The sequence below is a fragment of the Psammomys obesus genome, unplaced genomic scaffold (genome assembly GCF_907164565.1).
Source record: "Psammomys obesus unplaced genomic scaffold, mPsaObe1.curated_primary_1811, whole genome shotgun sequence".
Taxonomy (NCBI): domain Eukaryota; kingdom Metazoa; phylum Chordata; class Mammalia; order Rodentia; family Muridae; genus Psammomys; species Psammomys obesus.
The window spans coordinates 21,518,434-21,541,206 of NW_026596039.1; the positions used below are offsets into that span (position 1 = coordinate 21,518,434).

The 22,773-nt window shown below is 48.5% G+C and overlaps 1 protein-coding gene across 3 annotated transcripts in view; it reads right to left on the bottom strand.

The window, feature by feature from the left end:
* Thsd4 (thrombospondin type 1 domain containing 4) overlaps nucleotides 1-22,773 on the bottom strand; it is a 517,345-nt gene that overhangs the window by 241,348 nt on the left and 253,224 nt on the right. For all 3 annotated transcript variants that reach the window (XM_055621782.1, XM_055621780.1, XM_055621781.1), the window contains one exon: nucleotides 10,640-10,776. In XM_055621782.1, the coding sequence (XP_055477757.1) occupies nucleotides 10,640-10,776 (137 nt within the window). The remainder of the gene's footprint in view (nucleotides 1-10,639; nucleotides 10,777-22,773) is intronic.

Genomic DNA, 22,773 nt, shown 5'->3' on the forward strand with positions numbered 1-22,773 from the left:
GGATGTCTACATGTAGAAAAATGCAAATAGATCCATACTTATCACCCTGCACAAAACTGAAGTCCAAGTGGATCAAAGACCTCAACATAAAACCAGACACATTAAATCGGCTAGAAAAAAAAGTGGGGAATACCCTAGAACTCATTGGTACAGGAGAAAACTTCCTGAACAGAACACCAACAGCACAGGCTCTAAGAGCAACAATCAATAAATGGGACCTCATGAAATTGAAAAGCTTCTGTAAAGCAAAGGACACCATCATCAAAACAAAGCGACTGCCTACAGATTGGGAAAGAATCATCACCAACCCTCTATCTGACAGAGGACTCATATCCAATATATATAAAGAACTAAACAAGCTGAAAAGCAACAAACCAAGTAATCCACTTAAAAAATGGGGAACAGAGCTAAAGAGAGAATTCTCTGCAGAGGAATATCGAATGGCAGAGAAGCACTTAAAGAAATGCTCAACCTCATTAGCCATTAGGGAAATGCAAATCAAAACAACCCTGAGATTTCACCTTACACCCATCAGAATGGCCAAGATGAAAATCTCAAGGGACAACACATGCTGGAGAGGTTGTGGAGAAAGGGGAACCCTTCTCCACTGCTGGTGGGAATGTAAACTGGTACAACCACTCTGGAAATCAATCTGGCGCTTTCTCAGACAACTAGGAATAGCGCTTCCTCAAGATCCAGCCATACCACTCCTAGGCATATACCCAAAAGAGGCGCAAGTACACAACAAGGACATTTGTTCAACCATGTTTGTAGCAGCTTTATTTGTAATAGCCAGAAGCTGGAAACAACCCAGATGCCCCTCAACTGAAGAATGGATGCAGAAACTGTGGTACATCTATACAATGGAGTATTACTCAGCAATGAAAAATAAGGAAATCATGAAATTTGCAGGTAAATGGTGGGACCTGGAAAGGATCATCCTGAGTGAGTTGACCCAGAAGCAAAAAGACACTCACGGTATATACTCACTCATATAAACATACAATATAGAATAAACCCACTAAAAGCTGTACATCTAAACAAACTAAGCAAAAGAGAGGACCCTAACTAAAATGTTCAATCCCCATCCTGAAAGGCAAAGAGGATGTACATCAGAAGAAAACGAAAATAGGAAACAACCTCGGAACCCGCTACAGAGGGCCTCTGAAAGCCAGAAGAAAACAGGAAACAACCTTGAAACCTGCCACAGAGGGCCTCTGAAAGCTTCTGCAGTATAGACTGTCAAAGCAGATGCTGAGCCTGATGGCCAACTGATGGGCAGAGTGAATGGAATTTTATGTAAGAAGTGGGAAATAGTAAGAGCTGGAGGGAACGGGAACTCCACAAGCAGAGCAACAGAACAAGATAATTTGAACACAGAGAACTTCCCAGAGACTCATACTCCAACCAAGGACTATTTGTGGAGATGACCTGGAACCCCTGCACAGGTGTAGCCCATGGCAGTTCAGTGTCCAAGTGGGTTACATAGTAATGGGAAGAGGGACTGCCTCTGACATAATCTGATTGGCCTGCTCGTTGATCACTTCCCCCTGAGGGGGGAGCAGCCTTACCAGGCCACAGTAGAGGACAATGCAGCCACTTTTGATGAGAACTGATAGACTAAGATCAGAAAGAAGGAGAGGAGGACCTCCCCTATCAGTGGACTTGGGGAGTGGCATGCATGCAGAAAGGGGAGGGAGGGTGGGATCGGGAGGGGAGGAGGGAGGGGCTCATGGGGTGATACAAAATGAATAAAGTGTAATTAATAAAAAAACAAAAGATTTAATAAAAAAAATTAAAAAAAAAAAGAAAAATGGAAAATATTAACTTCTCCCCCATCCAACTTTGTCCTTTGAAAGACGTCAAGGCTGAGGGAAGTGTACGGGAAGTTGGCCCAGAGTGGGCTATACTGGCCTCTCTGTCTCCAGCCATGTTTTCTGCGTGTTAATTGAGTCCACCAGCAGATTCTGCATGTTGATCAATTCTAGCAACAGTTCGTCAGCTCACTGCTTATCCGGGTGCTCAGGTGTGTGGAGTCTCTGATGGGGACACGGGAGGCTGTCAGGGCTGGGAATGGAGAGGTGGAGTAGCGAATGGCGCTGGCCAGGCTCAGGGCTGCTGCCCGGAAAGGCCATCGCGCGGAAGATAAGGAGAAAGACAGTTCCTGAGCAGAGGGAGCTCCTGCCCGCCATCACCACTGCCGAAGCAGTCTCCGCCACCGTCACCCCCAGCACGGCCACTCGGTGCTCACTACCCACGCCATGCAATCCAGCTCTCACCCGCCAAGCCAGCCCTTTAATGCTCCATGCAATGCTGCCTGCCTCTCCGGTTTACAGATGGCTCCTCAGAAACACGTACGACCTGCTCAAGACACTTGACTCGTGAATTTACACCCATATCTTGCTGGCGAAGTGCTGGCATGAGGCTGATCTTAAGCAAACGCTTGGCTCATTTAGAATTAAGTTTGGGCAGCACTTTATTTCCTGTATGTAATCTGCCTAGGTGCTGTTTGTGCTCTTAGTGTTGTCATAAGGGGGATTCGCTCTTTTCGTTAGAAGTTCCCCCAGTTCTTAACCACAGAAATCTAGTTCCATTTATTTCATTTTGTTCTATTTAGTCTATTGCCGTCTCTCAACGAGAACAGCAATTTATGAGAGTTCCCTTCTGGGCCGCTCTAAAGAATTGCAATTTCACTACTGACCACTAGATGCCAGTGCCAACCAGTTCGAGAAAACACCACCCATGAACCATCCATGTTTTTTAGAAAGTCATCTCTTTAAGCACCCAAAGTGTCAGCTGATGTGTGACATATCTATCTATAAAGACTGAAACACACAGGAAGACACAGGCTCCTGCTCAGATGTGACATGAGGCCAGCTGCAGTCTGGGGGGGAACCAAACGTCTGTTTTCCTCAAGTGCTTCCTCACAAGGAGAGCACAGGAAGCACCACGACCCCAGCAGGCATTGGGGTGTGTGTGTGTGTGTGTGTGTTCCTGTTTTTTATAATGTATTGAAAGTTCACCTAGTACACACATGAAGTATTTAAGTTAGACTTCCAGACACTGACGAAGAGCACGGTGGAGGCGGACGTGCTTTGGGCTGAGGACTGAGCTCAGCTGGTCGCAAGCGAGGACTTGAATCTGCCCTTCAGAAACCAGAGGGTTTTTAATGCCACGTGTAGCAGCAGGTGTGTGCAATCCCAGTGAAGTGGAGACAGGTGTCTGGAGCCCTGGGAGTCACTGGCCAAGCGTCAGCTGGAGGGAAACTAACAGCGTGAGAGTTGGCGGGATGGCGTGGTGGCCAAGGCTGCCACGCCTGAAGATCTGGGCAGTGAGAGACCTAACTTCTGCAAGTCACCCTCTGGCCCCGTGCGTGTGAGCTGTGGCACAGGTATGCTTCCACACAGACATGTACTAATAAATGTCGTAAAGTAACTTCTGAGAGAAAATCATACGACTAACTGGCAGGCAGGTGCATAAAACCCCGTCTTCGTAGAGATGCGTGGCAGTGGGGGTGGTTTTCTCTCTCGGTATGAGGTCCTAGGCAGATGGTGTAGGAAAAAATAATATTTTGATGTTTAAATCAGATAAATTTCTGAATATCAAAAGCACAGAATGTGATTAGCATGCACGAGGGCCTCAGCTAGCTCTCAAGACAGCTAGGAGGTCTGTGCCTGCACACCCAGGACTGGGGAAATGGAGTCGGGAGAAGCAGGAGTTCAAGGTCAGCCTTAGCTACTCAGTGAGTTCAAGGTCAGCCTGGGACACACAACACCCTGCACTGGACAAACCACGAAGAAATAGTGTCCTATTTGTTTGTCTGACTTCCGCTGAGGTGTGCAGCCCCCCATCCTGTCTTTCGGGAGGTTTCCCAACAAATTTGTGATGGAAAAGCAGTACTTGGCTCACCCAGACTTGGGCAGCAATTTATAGAGGATGCCTGGAGGTGGTGAGCTGACAGATGTGCCCTTCACGTCTTCGCCAGCACACACAGGCCCGGTCCCCACCCCAGCCACCACTGTGCTAACACACTGTGCCCATAAAAATATGAGTGTGATCCGCAGGTTAGCAGCAGATCACGTGAGTTGCTTCAGCAGTGGCATGTGCAGGGACCTGGAGGGCATGAGCTACTTCTCCTATGCTGGTTGGTGTTTGCCAGCTTCACACAAGCCAGAGTCATCTATGGGGAATAACCTCAGCCGAGAAACTGCCTCCATCACACTGGCCTTTGGGCGTTTTCTTGATTAGTGATCACTGTGGAGAGCCCAGCACACTCTGAGCAGCGCAGCCCCTGGGCCGATGGTCCTGGTGTATATAAGAAGCAAACTGAGCAGGCCAAGGGGAGCAAGCTAGGAAGCAGCGCTCCTCTGTGGTCTCTGCTCCAGTTCCTGCCTCCAGATTCCTGCCTTGAGTTGCTGCCCTGATTTCCCTCCATGAGGGAGGGAAATAATAATGTAGCCTTTCCTCCCCGAGTTGCTTTTGGTCCTGGTGTTCATCACAGTGCCTCTTAGCCCCTTAGTTCAAGCTGTCCAGACCCTGCTTGGGTGTCTGAACCTCTGATGCTCTATGTCACGCCCTGGGGATGGTACCTACAGGGGTGATAGATCAAATGGGCATTGTGTGGCTGTTTGGCTCCAGTACCAAGCAGATGGTAGTCACCGTGCCAGCCTGTGCCTGGTTTAGGAGCGGGGCCTCAGTGGAGGCTCCCCTCTTTTCCTAGTACTAAGTGTTAGGTGCCATCGCTGCCAATGCAGACAGAGCACTCACTGCAACATCCCCATCTCTTCAGAAACCACGGGAAAGGGACCATCAGGACGACCTGGAGGCTACGGACATCCCATCCTCCGTCTTACCCACAGACCTGCTTTGATATCGAACATCCTGTATGACCGCATATTCTATTCTTCTGCTCCCAGGGGAGTCAGCCGAGGCCTAGACGATGGCTTTGTGAACGTTTCCATTGCTAAAGCCAGCATATGATGGAGAGATGGAAGGCTCCCTCAGCTAAGGATGGATCAAGACACTAGATTAACTATGGTCAGAGGGAACACAAGACAGGCATCTCAATCAATACCTGCCAGCCCCTGAGCACCTCATGAGAGCCAGGTCGCCCCATTCCAGCAGCCAGAGGTCAACAGAGGTCAACTGCACTGCCTCCACTTGTCACCTGGCCCCACACTCCTCAGACTCCTCCCTGTGACACTCCATTTGTCGTGGCTTTCCACAATCACTCACGTTTTCAGGGCCCTGATGACTGCCGAGAACTCATCCAACTTTGCAATTCTTTTGCCACTCAACTGGCTTTTCACTACTTTTTCTTGGTACACGTGTGCCAAGGAAGGTCTCAGAGGACTCAGAGGACAGCTTGGAAGAATCAGTTGGCACCAAGCACCTTTTACCCACCAAGCCAGCTTACCAGCTTCATGGAGACTCTGTTTAGAATAATATTGTCACTCAGCTAATTGAACTGGGTGATTTGTTCTAGACAGTTACATGAGTCACTTATTTGAATTCCAGGCTTGTTAAGCCTCACTGGGGACTCTCTCTGATTGCTACCCGAAGCAAATCATTCTAATGGTGCCTTGTGGTGACTGTTAAAAGTGTCATCATGTTAACAGTGACAGAGTGCCTGAACCAGGAGACTTATTATGTCTGGTGTGTGTGTGTGTGTTATACATGTTCATATATATTTTATCTTCAGTGCTTAAAGTTTATAAATTACTCATGTTCATGTATGAACGACTAGGCCAACTGAGAAGCTTGTGGCAAACCTCCTCTCCTGAAGAGAACCAAGAATGAGACTGCAGAGAGTTATGCTTTTCCAGCCCTCACTCTGAGGTGTGAGTGGACCTGGCCGCACTGTCAGCTCCTCAGTGTTGATGCTGCTGCTCCAGCAGCCAGGCAGGCGCCTCCTTCCTCCCTCACCGTGCCTGTGCCGTGCGCCTCCTGAAGCTCCACACATACTCTCAGAAGAGGAAGAACTTTCTTGTGGCTGTGCTAGGACCTCCAGACGAGCCCTCGTGTGTGAAGAAGTGTAGGGAGCCAGGACTCCAGCAAATGAGGTGTTGCCTGTGGCAATCTGCCTTAAACGTTTTTAAGGCTGAAACTGAACATAAACCTGATGAATTTCCCTAGTTACATATTTCTTTTCTAGTAGGTATTCTTTCTCTTGTTTTTAGCCACTTGGATAACTACCTAACATACTAAACCTGTCTTGATTTCTTGATTAATATAAGCTTGACTTACACACACACACACACACACACACACACACACACTGTTGGGGTCTCCTGAGTCTTGTCATCTTGAATTCAGTCTAGAGACATAGACATTCGAAGAGGAAGTTAGTTCACTCAGCAAAGCAAATACTCCAAAGAGAATCTGGGGAGCTGGCATTCAAAGGAACCAGGTCACAAGTATAAACTCTGTCGACTGACAGTAAGTCCCAATATTCCCAGAGGCAGCTGTTCAGAAAGCACAGGCGTCCAGGCCTGCAGTTCAGAAGGCCCACAAGGCCCACCTCCTGCCCTCAGGAATTGCTGTCGCCCTTATCATTTACAAGGTCAAGCTAAGGAAAGTAAAGTTATTATGTCTGACATGCTTGATGAACTCCTTAAGGGTAAATACCATGGCTGGGCTCTCTGTTCATTTTCCCAAATGTGACTGCATTTTCACAATGGCAGCTCTGACTGGACAGGGCTAGGACCATCTCAGAGATCTTTCTGAAGACTGGCCAGATAGTCCCACTGGTGTAGACAAGGAGGGGGCTGGGCTCTCCATGGCTACCCTTTCCTTCTCTGACCTTTGAAGGGCAGGGTTGGCCTGGCCCTGACCTTTAAGGCCTGTCTACACATAGTCACTGGCCTGGAAAGCAACATGGGAGACCCTTTGATCCTTGTCACAATGGGAGTATCACCTGACACTGAGAGCCTGGAGAGGGACCCCCGATTTTCCCTCATGCCTCAGTTTCCAGGAAGCCAGCCCAGCTAAATCCTTCCAGCGTTCAGGAACTCTAGCAGCCGAGGAAACGCAGACTTTGCCTAGAGCCGGGTGGGCACAGTGTGTATGGCTCCCCTCGCTACTTGGCGTGCTTACACTTCAGAAAGCTGTGTCGCCTCTCAGAGCCCACCAGCCTCCTGCCTCACTCTCTGAAGCTCTGGGGTTCCAGGGGCACACCCATTCCCCACTAATTTTGGTGGGGGTGGGGCAGTCTTTCCTTTTACTTCACATAGCCAGGAGAGGCTCCACAGGATGGGGGAGGCAGACCAGTGTGTCCCAGGGAGCGCTGTCTGCAGGTGCCAACTTTCTCAGCTGTGTGTCGGGGAAGCAGAGTCACCACGTGAACCCCGGGCTCAGAATCTGAAGGAATCTCCACCTTATAAAAATGGGGAGCAAATTCACTTCTGGTTATTTAAACTGACGCCCAAAGGACATCGTCAGCAGTCAGTGCCTCTAGCAACTTCAGCAAAGAGATTTCAAGTAACCGCACAGGATGATGGGAAGAATGGCAAAATGGTCCTGGCAGCAGCAGCTTCCTGCTAAGACAGACACTTTCTAGATACACAATAGGATCTTTTTCAGTGTAAAGGAGAACGAGGTTAGGTTGCTTGCCGGAAAATGGGTGCAACTCGAGATAATCATGTTATGCTAATTAAATCTGTTTTGGAAAGACTCATATGACTGGTGTCCTCTCATTTCTGCATCTGAAACGTTACAGATATGTAGTATCAGCTATGTAGGACCACAAGCAAATAGAAGTCATCCTATTTGGGGAACAAATGGGTAATGGGTGAATAATGGGGGAGGGTCCAGGGGAATATGCTTAAAGCATATCATATACTTGCCTGACATATATGTATGGTGCCTATTCAGAAAAAAAAAGATGCAGTATAGAAAATGTCTGGCTCACAATTCTATCACCTTCACGCTGCTGCGCAGCAGGTGTGAATTCACTTATTTATGCTCGTGAGGAGGTGGGCAGGGCGTGTGCGTGCACGGTGCTCATGAGGAAGTTAAAGAGCAAGTGAGGGAGTCAGTTTTCCCCTTAGCCAACTGAACCCAAAGCCAGCAGCACCAACACGCTGCTTCCCTAGTGGAAAGAGCGCACCGCGTCACCCCCCCCCCCCCCCCCCCGCCACCCCCCCCCCCCCCCCCCCGTGGAAAAAGCGCCCCCTGCCCCCCCCCCCCCCCCCCGCCAGGTCCTCTCACTGACCCTGCGTACATGGCTGGCCTTTTGCTAACCGTGGCCCTTCAAAGCTTGCCTCGTCCAGAACCCAACCGCGTCTGCACCACGTGGGACTCCACAGGTGAGGAGACTGCCCACCGCTCTACAGAACTACTGAACCCTCAGGACAGCACTCTGAGCTTTCACAGTACGGTGTAGGCACGCCCTTGGAAGGCAACATGAATCTCACCAACCTGTAATTTTCCGCGCACATCATGAAAAGGTATAATAGCAACACACAGACACACAGAAGGCTCCTGTGGAGAAAGGGGTGGATGTGGGGTGGAGTGTGAGACTATGTACACTTTCAGCATACTAAGAGCCAGGCCGCGCTGCCTCATCTCCTCACGGGGACAGGCGCCCTGCGCTGGCTGGTTCTATGTCAACGTGACATCAGCCAGAGTCCTTTAGGAAGACAGACGCTCAACTGAGAAAATGCCACCTCCAGATTGGCCCGTAGGAAAGCGTGGGGGGCCTTTTCTTAACTAGCGATTGACGTGGGAGCGCCTAGGCCCGTGTGGGCAGGGCTGCTCCTGGACAGGTGGTCCTGAGGAAGCCATTGGGTCAGGGGGGTCAAGCCAGTAAGCGACATTCCTCCATGGCCTCTGATGCAGTTCCTGCCCTGGTTTCCTTGGATGAAGGATACAAGTTGTAAGCTGAAATAAACACTTTCCTCCCCAAGGTGCCTTTGGTCATAGGGTTTTATCATGTAACAGAAAACCTACCTAAGACAGTTCCTTCTAATCCTGTCCAGGACACAAAGGGGCACAGAGAACTTAAGGAACATTGTCAAAATTATACAGTAAATCAAGACAAAAAAAAAAAAAAAAAAAGGGACAAGACTCAGAAGACTCAGGCAGCCTGGCTCCAGAGGGTGTATCTCAGTTATATGTGTGGTGTACATTTGTGGGGTGTGTGCTCATGGAGATCAGAGACCATCACTGGGGTGTCTTCCTGCCTCTTTGGGGCCACATCCTAAACCTTTCATGGTTTGGCTCCTCCAAAGACATTTCATTCATATCAGATGTCAAGGCGAGGCCCCATCTTTCTCAACTTCTTTTCATTCTCCATCTAAGATGACCAATACTGCATTTGATAAATTCTTCTATATTTCATCTTAAATTATCTCATGAAAACAGCACTAAAAGACACATGTTCTCTGCATATTAACATTAATATAATTCTGGAAACTGTGACTGTAGGAACTTTTGCAACAATGGGGTGCTGAGACTAAATTCTATAGAAAAGCAAATTCCTAGAAGCAAGGATAAGCCTTTGGGGATGGGCTCAGTAGGAGAAGCACCTCTCTGCAAGCAGGAAGGCCTGAGTTCGGGTCCTCAGCATCCACATAAAGCCGGATGTGAAATGCAGGTTTGTAACTCCAGAGCTCCTCTGGTGAGATGGGAGGTGGAGACAAGAGAATCTTGGGAAGCTGGACCAGCAGGGCTCGAACAAGAGACGCTGTCTCAAACAAGGTAGAAGGAAAGGGCTGGCATGAACTCTGACCTCCACACATGTACTGTGGCAGAGGCCCACACCTACATCCACACATCAGCATACACAAAGGGGTTTGTTTGTTTGTTGTTTGTTTTTGAAGGTGATGAGGGAGGAGACTATATATAGAGATATAGAAATCATATTTATTAGCTCTGATACTAAACACACAGAAATTTACATTCAAAAACATTGCAGCCAAAGGGCCCGCCTTTCGCTGTCAACTCCGCCAGCTACTAAGCACCAACAGAGACAACATTGCAGCCTGTCTCATGAGGCTGGAATCAGGCCTCAGCTCCCGAGGTACATTTGCAGATAAAGGAGGGTAGCAGGCCAGGCAGAGACACAACTGGTTCTGAAGCCTGTGCGCTCACGTTTAAGACGCGTGTTTTTAACCAAATGGTACTTTCTGTCACCGAGGCACATCCCAGTGAATGCGGCCTGGGGAATACATGGAGTAGACCTCAGACGCCTGAGGAGGTGTGAAGCTTCCTGGTTTAGGTCCGTCTTCTGCTATAAAAGGCAGAAAACCTCAACCCCTTCCCTTCAGAAGCTTGCCTCATGTGGGGGAGACAGGAGAAAATACACTGTCCTCTTAAAATGCCGCCCACACATTGGAGCCATCAGTTTCCCACTGAGATGGCTCTCCCTCTTCACAGCTCCACTTCCCAGGTGGGGAGGGAACACCAGCCTCACCATGGAGGCCTGGTGAGTGTCTCGGTCCCTGCGAAGCATCAGTGTGAGCTGAAGTCACTCCATGACTGAAAAGCTAGCGCGACACAGGCGCCTCTCCAAGAACAGGTCGCTGACAAGCTGGCCCACCCCGCCTACTGCCCCAGACCTCACAGCTCCAGGCCGTCCTTGAAACCGTCAGTCACAGGTTAGCACCCCATGGGCAGACCCAAGTCCACCAGCACTTACCTTGCACTGTCCCGACACGCAGATGGCCGTGCCGTTCTGATCACAGGGGGTGCCGTCGATGACCTTCTCGGCTTGTCGCACGTAGAAGCGGTAGCCGGTTGCCTGGCAGTTCAACTCACACTTGCGATTACCCTTTACTACCAAAAAAACAGAGAACATAGAGGAGGCCTGAGTGACCTCACTTCGGCAGACTCGGCCCTCACCCGACGGCGGCTTTGTCGTCTGTGGAGGTCAACTGCTCAGAACAAAGTGGGGTTGGTGTACTCATAAGGTTGTATAACTGCCATAATCAAGTTTCAGAACGTTTTCATTACCCCCAAAAGGAGACTTATGCCTTTGAGCTGCCTTTCCAGTTGGCCCTTCGTCCAGCCTGGCAGCCAGTTCACCGGTGTGTGGCTCTGCCTGTCCTCACATACCCCTTACAGCTGATAAGAAAACCACCTGACCATCTGACAGTCTAGGGGAGGCACTGTGTCTTCATCTGTTGGTGTGTGGTGGAGATCTGACGCTCGCAGAAAATTGTAAAGGACTTTTTAAAGGTCTCACCATTGCAAACACGAGCCTCCTTTTACACACCCCATCCTTTTTGTTGTTGTAGTTATATTCTATGAATTGGCAATTTTCGAGAGCATGTGATTTTTAAGCTTTGCTATGTTTTGTCTTATAACCTGAAAGCTACATGGGGCCTGGGGACAGGACTAGGAGTGTGATCATTTGATAGAATTTTGCCTAGCAAGCATGGGGCCCTGGGTTTGATCCCCAGCATGGCATGAATAGGACAGTGGTACACGCCAAGGTCACCTCCAGGATTACAGAGTATGCTGGCCAGAATCACCTGGGAAGAAGGAACCTCAGCTGAGAAAATGCCTGCATCAGACTGTCCTGTAGACAGGTCAGTGGGCTTTTTTTCTGACTAATGATTGATGAGGGAGGACTCAGCACTCCTCGGGCACCTCGGGGAAGGTGGTCCTGGAGATATAAGAAAAGTAGCTAAATGTGAGCCCGGAGAGCAAGCCAGCAAGCAGCGTTTCTCCAAGTCTCTGCTTCGGGTCCTGCCTCCAGGATTCTGCCTCAAGTTCCTGTCTTAACTTGCCTTCAAGACGGAGTGGAAGCTGGGAGATAAATTGCCCCCTTCTCAAGCTGCTTTTGATCACAGTCTTTATTACAGCAATAGGAAACGAACCAGGAAGCTCACGTAGTGAGTTCATAGGGGGCTTGGGCCACGCGAAGTCCTGCATCCAAATGAAGCAAACAAAAAACCTTCAGGGGTGTATCATCCTTATGCTCCCAAAGTGCATGGAAGGAGAGCTGAGAGCCAGCACCTCTCCCTGCTTCCTGAGAGGGACACCATGCCACCGGCTGCCTCACAGTCTCTCTCGGTGATTAACTACAGACCCAGCGATGGGCAAGAACAAAACCTTCCCTCCCCATGTTGCTTTTGTCCCATCCTTACTGCGACAGCAGCAAGGAAAGTAACTGACATGTGCTTTCTTGTCTTCTCGCCTGCCCACCTTCACACTGTATTCCCCTACCTCTGACTCTTTATATCTTTATCCCTTTATTACAGAGCCTGGTACACAGTAGGTGCTCAATGTGTGCTAACTATTGTAATGAGAAACAATCTGGTTGTTTTCAAAAGGGGATTTTTTTTAGGTAAAATACAATTCATATCTAAAAGAAACAGACAGGCCAGTCACACTCTGAGTTTAAAACCTGCTTTTGAGACAATATAAATCTATGTTCGCTCACAGCCAGCACGTTCAGGTCGTGCCTGTCTAAAGCCCAGCTTACTGGATCTGGTCATAACCGGGTTTTTCCAATACAACATGATACATCATGTTTTCCCTAGAGTGGCTACCTGCCTGTCACAGCCATGAACCTCCTTTTTTTCCCACAGCCACTGGATCCTTCGAACTGGAAAGGCCAGGGAGGATCTGGACCACAGGGTTTCAGGGAAGGCGGAGTCCTCTGAGCTCTAGGCTGTACATGATAAGCCCAAGACTTCTTTCCCACGGGGCCACATGAGAACTGAACGGATGATCTTGGGAAAACTAACTTCACACAATACCAAATACCGAGATGGAAGTGTCTTTGGGAATTTCCCCCAAACCAAATTATTTCATTGTTCTAAGAAACGCAGGGACGAGGCCCACCTGCCACCACAGCATGCACCGCAGGCTGGGGAGACAACCAGAGGCTTGCCAGCAGCAGGACCCACTGCAGTGCTCAAGGAGGTGGTGGCGAGACGGTTTGAGTGCTACAAAGAGAGGCAGACTGGGGACATGACGGTGGAGAGGAAGAGCCTGATGCGAATAGCCAGCCCTGCTTCCTGAGGCCATGGTAAAGTCCCTGCCTGGGCTGCCACTGAGGGCCATTCCTGGGCCCACAGCCATGCAGCAGCAGGGATCAATGTCCGTGATTCGTGTTACCACTGAGGCCAGGCACACCCTGGCCTGGGCTGCTGCCTGGGACCATGCTGATGTCCCAGGGCTTGCAGAGCTGGCCCTGCGCCTCGCCTGGGCAGTGTGGGACAGCTGGCCCTGCCTCTGGCGGCTGCAGCACTCAGGTGAATGGGTCCTGTACCTCGCCTGCGTAGTACAGTAGAGCTGACCCTGGTGGCAAAGACGAGGGTGAGCTGGCCTGAGGGCATGATGGCAAGAGGCCTGTCATGTGGTGGCGTAGGTAAGGGACATACCCTCCCTCCCCTCGCCTCTCACCACCTGCAGCATGTCCATCACCAGCTGCAGCACTCCAGAGCGGGCCCTGCACCTTGCCTAGGCAGCACAGTGGAGGCAGCCCTGGTGGACTGAGCTTTGGGAGAGCTGGTCCTACCGCTCATCTGCTGTGAGGTGGTGTGGGTGCTGGAAAGACGCCCTCCCTACCACCCTGACCTTGCTCCTTGCCACCTGCAGCAGGAAGGAGAGCTGGCCCTGGCCCTGGCCAGCTACAGTACTGGGTGACTCAGCTGGGGCAGTGCTGGAGAGCTTGCCCTGGGGTTGTGAGTATGGGAGACCTGGCAGGCTGACCAACTCAGCACCACCCAGGCCCAGATCCGGGACTTTGAGTCAGCCCACCCCAACATCTACCTCATCTGTGAACTGCTGGAGGGTGTGAAAGGGCTGGTCCTGCAGATCCAAAGCTGCAGGATCTCCATGACACAGGGCGACAACAGGATGTCAGAGAGGGGTCCCTGTCAGAGTCCAGTATTGATGGGGTAGCAGAAGCCAGAGGCCTCAAACCAAACCAATGACTCATTGCAATGAACATTTACAAGTAAAGAATTGTGGACAGAAGAGTACACTGGGTGATACACCACAGCTTCCACGATGAGATCCTTTTCATGTTTTGCTTTGCTTTATTATTTTTTTTAAATTTTCTTTTGTGGGGGAGGTTGCAAAAGTGGAGCGTAGATATGAAGGGATAGAGAAATGAGTGGGATTGGGGTGCATGATGTGAAACTCACAAAGAATCAATGAAAAGTTTATATATATATATGTATATAATTTTCATACTCATACACACACATATGTAAAAATTCAGGGTCTGAAGGGACAGCTCTATGGCTGAGTGCTTGCCTGTCAGGTGTAAGCACTGGGTACTAGAACCAATGCTGAAAACAAAGGGGTGGTGGCGGTAAGGGGCTGCAGACAAGAGCAAGGCTCCTCCACAGACAGTAAGAGAACCTCAGATCCCTTGGAGCTGGGGTTTCGGGCAGTTCTGAGCCACCTTGTGTGTGCTGGGAGCCAAACTCAGATCCTTTGCAAGAACAGCATGTTCTCTTAACCACTGAGCCATCGCTCCAGCCTAATAATTTGCTTTCCTATTTCATCCCTTTCTTCTGCTTCCCACTCCATGAGGAGCTAGCCAGGACTGTCCGGGTACACTGCATTTTAAGTAGTAAGTGTGCCTCTGACAGGCACATGTCTTGGGTGACTTCTTTTGGCCTCTTCCCAGTGACTTCTATCCTTTCTGATACTATCGACTGCAGCCACAAACCTCTCTCTCTCTCTCTCTCTCTCTCTCTCTCTCTCTCTCTCTCACTTGTTTACTTGCTCTTTTAAAGATAGGGCTTTTCTTTGTAGTTCTGGCTGTCCTGGAACTCACTCTATAGACCAGGCTGGCCTTGAACTCAGAGATCTACCTGCCTCTGCCTCCCAAGCGCTGAGATTAAAGGTGTGCGCCATCATGCCTGATTACAATTTTATTTCTTACTATTTGCAACCAAAAGATAAAAGGCTGCCTGGAGAATATTCTGGCTAGTTTTGTGCCAACTTGGCACAAGCTAGAGTTATCTGAAGGACGGGGCCTCAACTGAGAAAATGCTTCCAGAAGATCCAACTGTAAGGCATTTTCTTTCTTTTCTTTCTTTCTTTCTTTTTTTTTTTTTTCAGAACCATGGACTGAAGTCTATTTTATTCATTCTTATAAAGAAAAATAATTGCCATTATATAATCACCCAAGGTAATGTGTTTATTTATAGTTTCATTTTAACATCCAAAATAACCATATAAATTATACCCCTCACTTTGCCACTGAGAAAACTAGAGTACAAAGATATGGGATCAGGAACTTTAAATCGAAACTATCAAACCCCCCAAACTCATCTTTTTAAGCATTGCATTTCACTTTCCCTTTGTCTACTGAGTGGCTTCATGGGGACTGAGGCAGTTTGCCAAAGCTGCTACATTGTGTGACTCTTTCCTTATTATTAGAGTCCCAGCCTCTACAAGTCAAAAATATCTAGGATATAAGCCGCTTCTCTGTTAACAATTTTTTAAAATTGAAATCAAGAGAAGACTACTCGTTAATATTTGAAATAGCTTTCTAAATGTGGTAGCCTTTGAATTAAATTTCTCATCGTGTTAATAGATGTTAACACTACTTAACGTTTGACAAAACCTTAGGATATAATTGATATTCATTTCATTAATGGAGATAACCTAGGACCCCTGCACAGATGTAGCCTATGGCAGTTCAGTGTCCAAGTGGGTTACATAGTAATGGGAAGAGCGACTGCCTCTGACATAAACTGATTGACCTGCTCTTTGATCACCTCCCCCTGAGGGGGGAGCAGCCTTACCAGGCCACAGAAGAAGACAATGCAGCCACTCCTGATGAGACCTGATAGACTAGGATCAGAGAGAAGGGGAAAAAGACCTCCCCTATCAGTGGACTTGGGGAGGGGCATGTGTAGAGAAGGGGGAAGGTGGATGGCAGTGGGAAGGGAGGAGGGAGGTGTTCATGGGGGGATACAAAGTGAATAAAGTGAAATTAATAAAAAATTATAAAAAAAAAGAAACCAAGAGGGACATCATTGTATTAAAATTAGGGGTGCTGCTTCGTTTTTAATTCACTCTTTAAAAAGGGGGCAATACCTAATAATAACTGAATGTCTAAGTAACGAGTTTAGCCAACCACTCACACAGCGGCTCTTTATTTTTTATGAGAATATTTGTGATTTCACAATAAAATATGATTTTAGAATCTGATGATTCTGACCAAACACAGTCACATAAGTGAAAGTAATATTTTTAAAAATTTTGTTTAAAACACTGTGGTATCTGCCATGAACTTCATCAGGGATCTGATAGTGCCCAGTGTTTAGTTTCTGAATTGGAACAACCAGTTCCTCACACTACTCGCAACTGTCAGAAACTTCAAAAAGGAGAAGGAAAGAATTCTCAATATGCAGCCTAAGTCAGACATAACATTTGAAATTAAATTAATACATCTTATGAATGAATGAATATCAATCATATCCTAAGGCACTTTCCTAAAAGCGAGTGACGGGGGACCTGCCTGATGTGGATTGTGCCATTCCTGGGATGGTGATTCTGTGGCCTAGGAGAAAGCAGGCCATGTGGAGCGAGTTAGTAAGCAGGACCCTCTGTGGCCTCTGCATCAGCTCCTGCCTCCCGGCTCCTACCCTGTTTGAGTTCCTGTTCTGACTTCCTTCACAGACGAACAATGATGTGGACGTAGAAGCAGAATAAACCATTCCCTTCCTAAGTTGCTTTGGTCATGGTGCTTCATTGCAGCAAAGGTGACCTTAACTAAGAGAAAAAAATAAGAAGATTAAACATGAGATAGTTAGGACAGAATCTCCAAATAGCCAAATGGAAACAACCAAAGAGAATGGCCTCAGGCTGGATTCATTCCACCTACTGCTCCAGCCAGTCGCTGGGCTGGGCCACAGATCCTGAGGCTCACATGGCGATCCTTTCTTCTCCTATCTGTACCCAAGAGACAACGGAAGCCTGAGCTCGCGGCTCCCTGCCACAGCTGCTAGAGTGCTGATGTCTTAGGAAGTGCCCAGAGTTTCTCAGCATTCACACTCCTTTGGATTCCGCATATATATACATGCATGCATACATACATAATACATACATGCACACGCATATATACACATAAACGCACACACTTAAACACACATACATAAACACACATACATATATACACACAAACACACACACACATATATACACACATAAACACACACACTCTCTTCCTAACGCCCTCACAGTTCCAAACAAGGTGTCTGTGAAGGGCTGTAAGGAAGGATGGGTAGAAAGAGTCCGTGCCCTTCCTATTTTTCTCTCTGGCATGGAAGTACAGTTCTAGAACTGTGTAGCTCAGTGGCTGAGCCTGTCTAACACATGCAAGGCTTCGCATTCAGTCCCAGCACTACTGAAAACAAAATGCAGTTTTGACACCAGGCAGTCTGCCTCTGAGCGGATTCACCATGCTTTAATAGAGCAAGGGAAGGAGGAATCAAAAACACAGCCACCAGCTAACAGCTGGGGGCTAAGTGCCAGGGGCACATTTCTTTCCCATGTCCCTTCTGCCTATTCCTCTCCCTTTCTGTTCTCCTTTGCTCCCCAATGCTCCCCTAGTTCCCTTGATCCTTTACCCCCAAAATAGCAGTTCTGGGGGGTCCCTCAGCACCAGGTGTCACTTGGAAACTTGCTGAAATTCACAGTGTGGTTCCCAGCCCTTCTGAGGCAGAAGCCCTGGGGATGAAGCCTGTCCATCGTCAGGCTTTTGAGCCACTGCTCTCAAGGACTGTCCAGCTGGGAGTACAACTGGAAGATGATGAATGTTCTTCCTTGGGCCAATGGTGTTCGGGTCCCAGAGGTAAAGACAATACTGGCTGGGGAGGTCTCTGAGTGGTAGAGTAACTGCCTGGCACACAGGTAGCTCTGGCTCCATCCCATCACCACAAAGGAAAACTGCAGGACACTATCCACCCAGGTACGAGCACTCTCTTTAATTGTTTACAGTATTATCAGATATCCAGATCTCTGGTGTTAAAAAGTCCTCACTATATTAGATATATAATAGAGGATAAACATGCTAAAATCTGTACACCTAAAGAAGCTAAGCAAGAAGGAGGACCCTGGGGAAGATGATCAATCCTCACTCAGAAAGACAAATGGGCCAGGCATCAGAAGCAGGAGAAAACAGGAAACAGGACAGGAGCCTACCACAGAGGGCCTCTGAAAGACTCTACCCAGCAGGGTATCAAAGTAGATGCTGAAACTCATAACCAAACTTTGGGCAGAGTGCAGGAAATCTTATGAAAGAAGGGGGAGGTGAAAGACCTGGAGGAGACAGGAGCTCCACAAAGAGAGCAACAGAACCAAAATATCTGGGCCCAGGGGTCTTTTCTGAGACTGATTCTCTAACCAAGGACCATTCATGGAGATAACCTAGAACCCCTGAGGGAGGTAGCCCATGGCAGCTCAGTATCCAAGTAGGTACCCTAGTAAGGGGAACAGGGACTGTCTCTGACATGAACTCAGTGCCTGGCTCTTTAATCACTCCCCCCTGAGGGGAAGCAGCCTTACCAGGCCACAGAGGAAGACAATGCAGCCACTCCTGGTGAGACCTGATAGGCTAGGGTCAGAGGGAAGGGGAGGAGGACCTCCCCTATCAGTGGACTTGGGGAGGGGCATGGGAGGAGAAGAGGGAGGGAGGGATTAGAAAAGGATGAGGGAGGGGGCTACAGCTGGGATACATGGTGAATAAACTGTAATAAAAAATAAATGAAAAAAAAGTCCTTTGGTCAGGAGAAAAATGCTAGAAAACAAGAAAATCGAGACTGCTTTAAAAACAAAAGCAAAAACGAAAACCAGCTAATCGCTATAGAATTGACCTACTAACACACCTAAAAGATTTAAATTAGTCACTGAGCTTGGGAAGAACCATGGGCACGATAAAGTTTCTGTTTCTGTTTTTAACAATAAACTCGGAATTGGCGGAGTGTGCTCAGTTCATCACACGCTTGCCGTAAACGCGTGAGAGCATGAGCGTGGGCACCCAGCACTCGCTCACCAGAGCCCCTCTGCCAGCCAGTCAAACCAGCCTTTACACTGTGTTCAGTGAGAGATCCTGGCTCAAAACACAGTGGAGGGGCAACACGTCCAGTACCAGCCTCTAGCTTCTGTGCGCGCACGCACACACCACACACACACACACACACACACTCCACAGATACACAGACATAATATATGTTATACACAAAACTCAAAAATACGACAACAGACAAAAGTTAACAGTTACGGTTTCGGAATCTAAGAAACAGAAGTACCCAGAAAGCTGCTCTCAAGCGGGAATCGAAGCTTAGCAGTCCAGAAAGTCCAAGGGAAGCTTTGGAAAGAGGAGACCGTGAAGACGCACAGACAACACTCCACTGGGTTTTAGGTGTGGAGGCCATGACTGTCCAGTGCTCTGAAAACCGACCTGTACAGAGCACAATTTGGATGTTGGCAAAGACATCTAGAGTGGTTCTCTCTCTCTCTCTCTCTCTCTCTCTTTCCCTCCCTCTCCGGTGGGATGGAAGTTGTTGAGACAGGGTCTCTCTGTGTAACCCTGGCTGTCCTGGAACTCACTGTGTAGACCAGTCTGGGCTGGGACTCAGACCCACATGTCTCTGCCCCCCAGGTGCTGGTATTAAAGGTGTGCCCCACCCCTCCAGCCTTTAGGGTGGCTATCTTACTGCCTATCTTAATTCCAGATGAAATGGACTTGAAAACGGCTACTAGTTAAACTAAAACATTTTAAAGTGACAAGGGGGTAATTCATCAGAAAGACATTACAGTGGACCCCAAAATACAGGAGGGAAAAAGGGATTCACCACTTCCTGAGGCTTTTTATCAGCCCTGAGTGGGTTGGTTCCACCTGCACATGTGATACAGCCCATCTGGGATTCAATCGTCTGGGAAGAGTCTAAATAAAGAATTCTGTAGCCCAGGCTGGCCCATGGCATGCGTGCACGTCATAATTGATGTGGAAAGACTCGATATGAGTAGTCGCACGTCATGGGCTGGGTGGAGAGCGCCAGCTGAGCCCCTGGCGAGCAAGCAGCATCTATTCTCTCTGCTCTGGACCAGCGGTGGATGTGGCCAGCTGCTCAGGTTCCCATGTAACTCTCCCTAGTGATGGCTGCACCTGGAGTTACAGGCCAAGCGAACACTTTCCTCCTCCGAGTTGCCTTCTGGTATGTTCTTCATCACGGCACAGAAACAAAAGTAGAACAGAGCACTCTTGAGAAAAGAGAGCCATTCCTGCGAGAGCTAGTCCTGTCTCTTCAGAAAAGCATTCATCTCTACAGGTGCTCCCTCCCCACTCCACCGCCCTGACACACCCAGGGTGACACCCCCACACCACCGCCCTGACACACCCAGGGTGACACCCCCTCCCCACACCACCGCCCTGACACACCCAGGGTGAACTTTATTTGTGACAAAACACATTAAAACAAACAAACAAACAAACAAGATAGCTCTTCGGCAAAGCTTCACCCTCATCACCTGACAACGGAAATTCCATTATAACATGGAATTTTGGGGTGGGCACTTGGGTTATAATAGGAACATTGTTCATCAGCGATAAACACTAAAACAACTCAAATATCCTCCGGGGGCACATGACGAAGAACATACGCTGATCTCCACACCGAGGAGCATCATTGGCCAGTACAAAGGAATGACTTACGCAGATGCCTGTAACATCTTTGAGAAAGCGTGCTAAGTCGGTGGAGCCAGGCAGGTGAAGCCACACATTGTACAACCCCACTTATACAGAGTGTTCTGCGGAGGCAGAGCAGATTAGCGGTTAGCAGGGGCTACGGAGAGGGGGTCATGTGTGTGCAGCTGGCACGACTTTCTCTTCTGCAGTTTCTGTAATGGAGATAGTAGATGATAATCCAAACACACCAGTGGCCACTGAGTTGGTGGCTTTTATAAGATGTGCATTTTAAAAACGTAGGAGATTCAGAAAGCTCTCTTCCTAGATGTACAGGAAAATCATCAAACAAACAGCTCAAGAAAACTTCCCTCGGTCCATGGGGAAATGGCTTCAGAAGCACCATCTGATTTTTACTTAATTACTCTGACTGAGTTAGCTGTGATGAGTACAAGTAGATTGTAGAAGCCTCTCATGCCAGAGATAGTGGGTGTGGGGGACAGCCGCAGGGTCGCTGTGTTCTTGTTCTCAAGTCCCACGTGTGGAAGAGTACTCATTCACGGGAAATTAGGGACGCAGCGGTCTGCAACGCAGCTAAAGATCCTTGAGCTCAAGGGATCCAGTGCTTTTCCTGGGAGCGATGGATACCCTGCTCATTTTCTACTTCAAAGTTGCTCCGTGCATATACAACTTTGATGTGTGATCTGGTTTTAGAGTGCTCAGGCCCCTGCACTCTCGACCACTTGACAAGACTTTCAAGGGTACCTGTCTCCTGTGGACAGATATAAACTCAAACCAGAGCCACATCACTGCAAACCCTCACAGCACTTAGGACAAGGAAAACCACAGCCTCCCAGACGGAAGAAGCGCACAGACAAAAGAGCATCAGAGTTCTTAACAGGAGCTTAAAGCCGGATGGTAACTGAACATACATTAAAATTTTTTAAGAAAGCAGAGAATGCTGGAGACTGGGGTGAAAGAAGCCCCACCCAGACAGGTGTGCATGGGCAAACACACCTGCAATCCCATCACTCAGGAGGCTGAGGCAGGAGGATCATGAGTTTGAGGCCAGCCTTCATAGTAAGACTCCAAAAATAAAGAAATAAAGAAATAAATAGCAATGAGTATTGAAGAAAGGTCAAAGTTTCAGAGCTAAGTTACTCTAAGATAGGTATGGGTTTAAATAAAAGCAAAAACAAAAAACAACTTTCAAAGGACATAAAGGTCCCAGCCTCAGAAGTGGAATCCCTCGCCTCTCTGATGAAAGGGACACAAAACACAACGACTCTTTGCTTTCTTTCTAGGAATTCTCAGTAAGTGGGAAGTAAAGTAGTCATTTTTAGGAAAGGCTGATGTGCCTGACTTGGGGGCTCTAGATTTCTGAGAGCTTCACATCTGATGACTGAGGAAGGAGGCTCTGGCGGATGTTAGGAAGGCAGAAGGCGGCGAGATTTAAGCTGTCCCTGTAAGTGCACGTTCTCCTGCTCCTCACAGGGAGAGAGTCTCAGGTGAGCATGGAGGAGAGCAGGTCTGTTCTTGGATAACGGGGAACACCTGGGCTTAGGACCGGACCCGTTAAGACTTTCCACCCCAAGTGTACTGAGCACATAAAACCTGGACATGGCAGGATGCTGCTCTAACCCGAGCTGACGAGAGAAACGTAAATGAGTTAGGCACAGAGAAGATGCAGTTGTGAGTGAGGGGCTTAAAGTATGGCCTGACGCAGAAGCATGGACAGGGGTTTCTGGAGTTGATCCCAGTGACTAATCCAGAAGCAGCGGTGGCTACGTGAGCCGCCTGCCCTTGGACTCTGTGCCCTGCCTAAGACGATGACTCTTTAAGCAGCTCCCCTCGCTGCCAAGACTGCATTTTTCAGGACAAAGCTATGGAAAATCAGATGGGCTGAACACTTCTAAGGGCCCGGCTCCGCCCTGCAACTGTAAAACTCTTCTGAAAACAGCAGAAGAGCAGAGCGGCTCGACTGTCTGATGCTGAGCTCTTCCTGTTCAGAAGAGGGAAACAGTTTGGAGAACATGCCGCTATGAAAGCTTAAATGCAAAAACATCCCACTGAGCAGCTGCCTGGTACTCTAACCTCCCACCCCACTTGTGAACCCTAAGCTCTAGACCTTTGTGTGTGAAGCCCATCAACCTTGCTTCACTGACAGT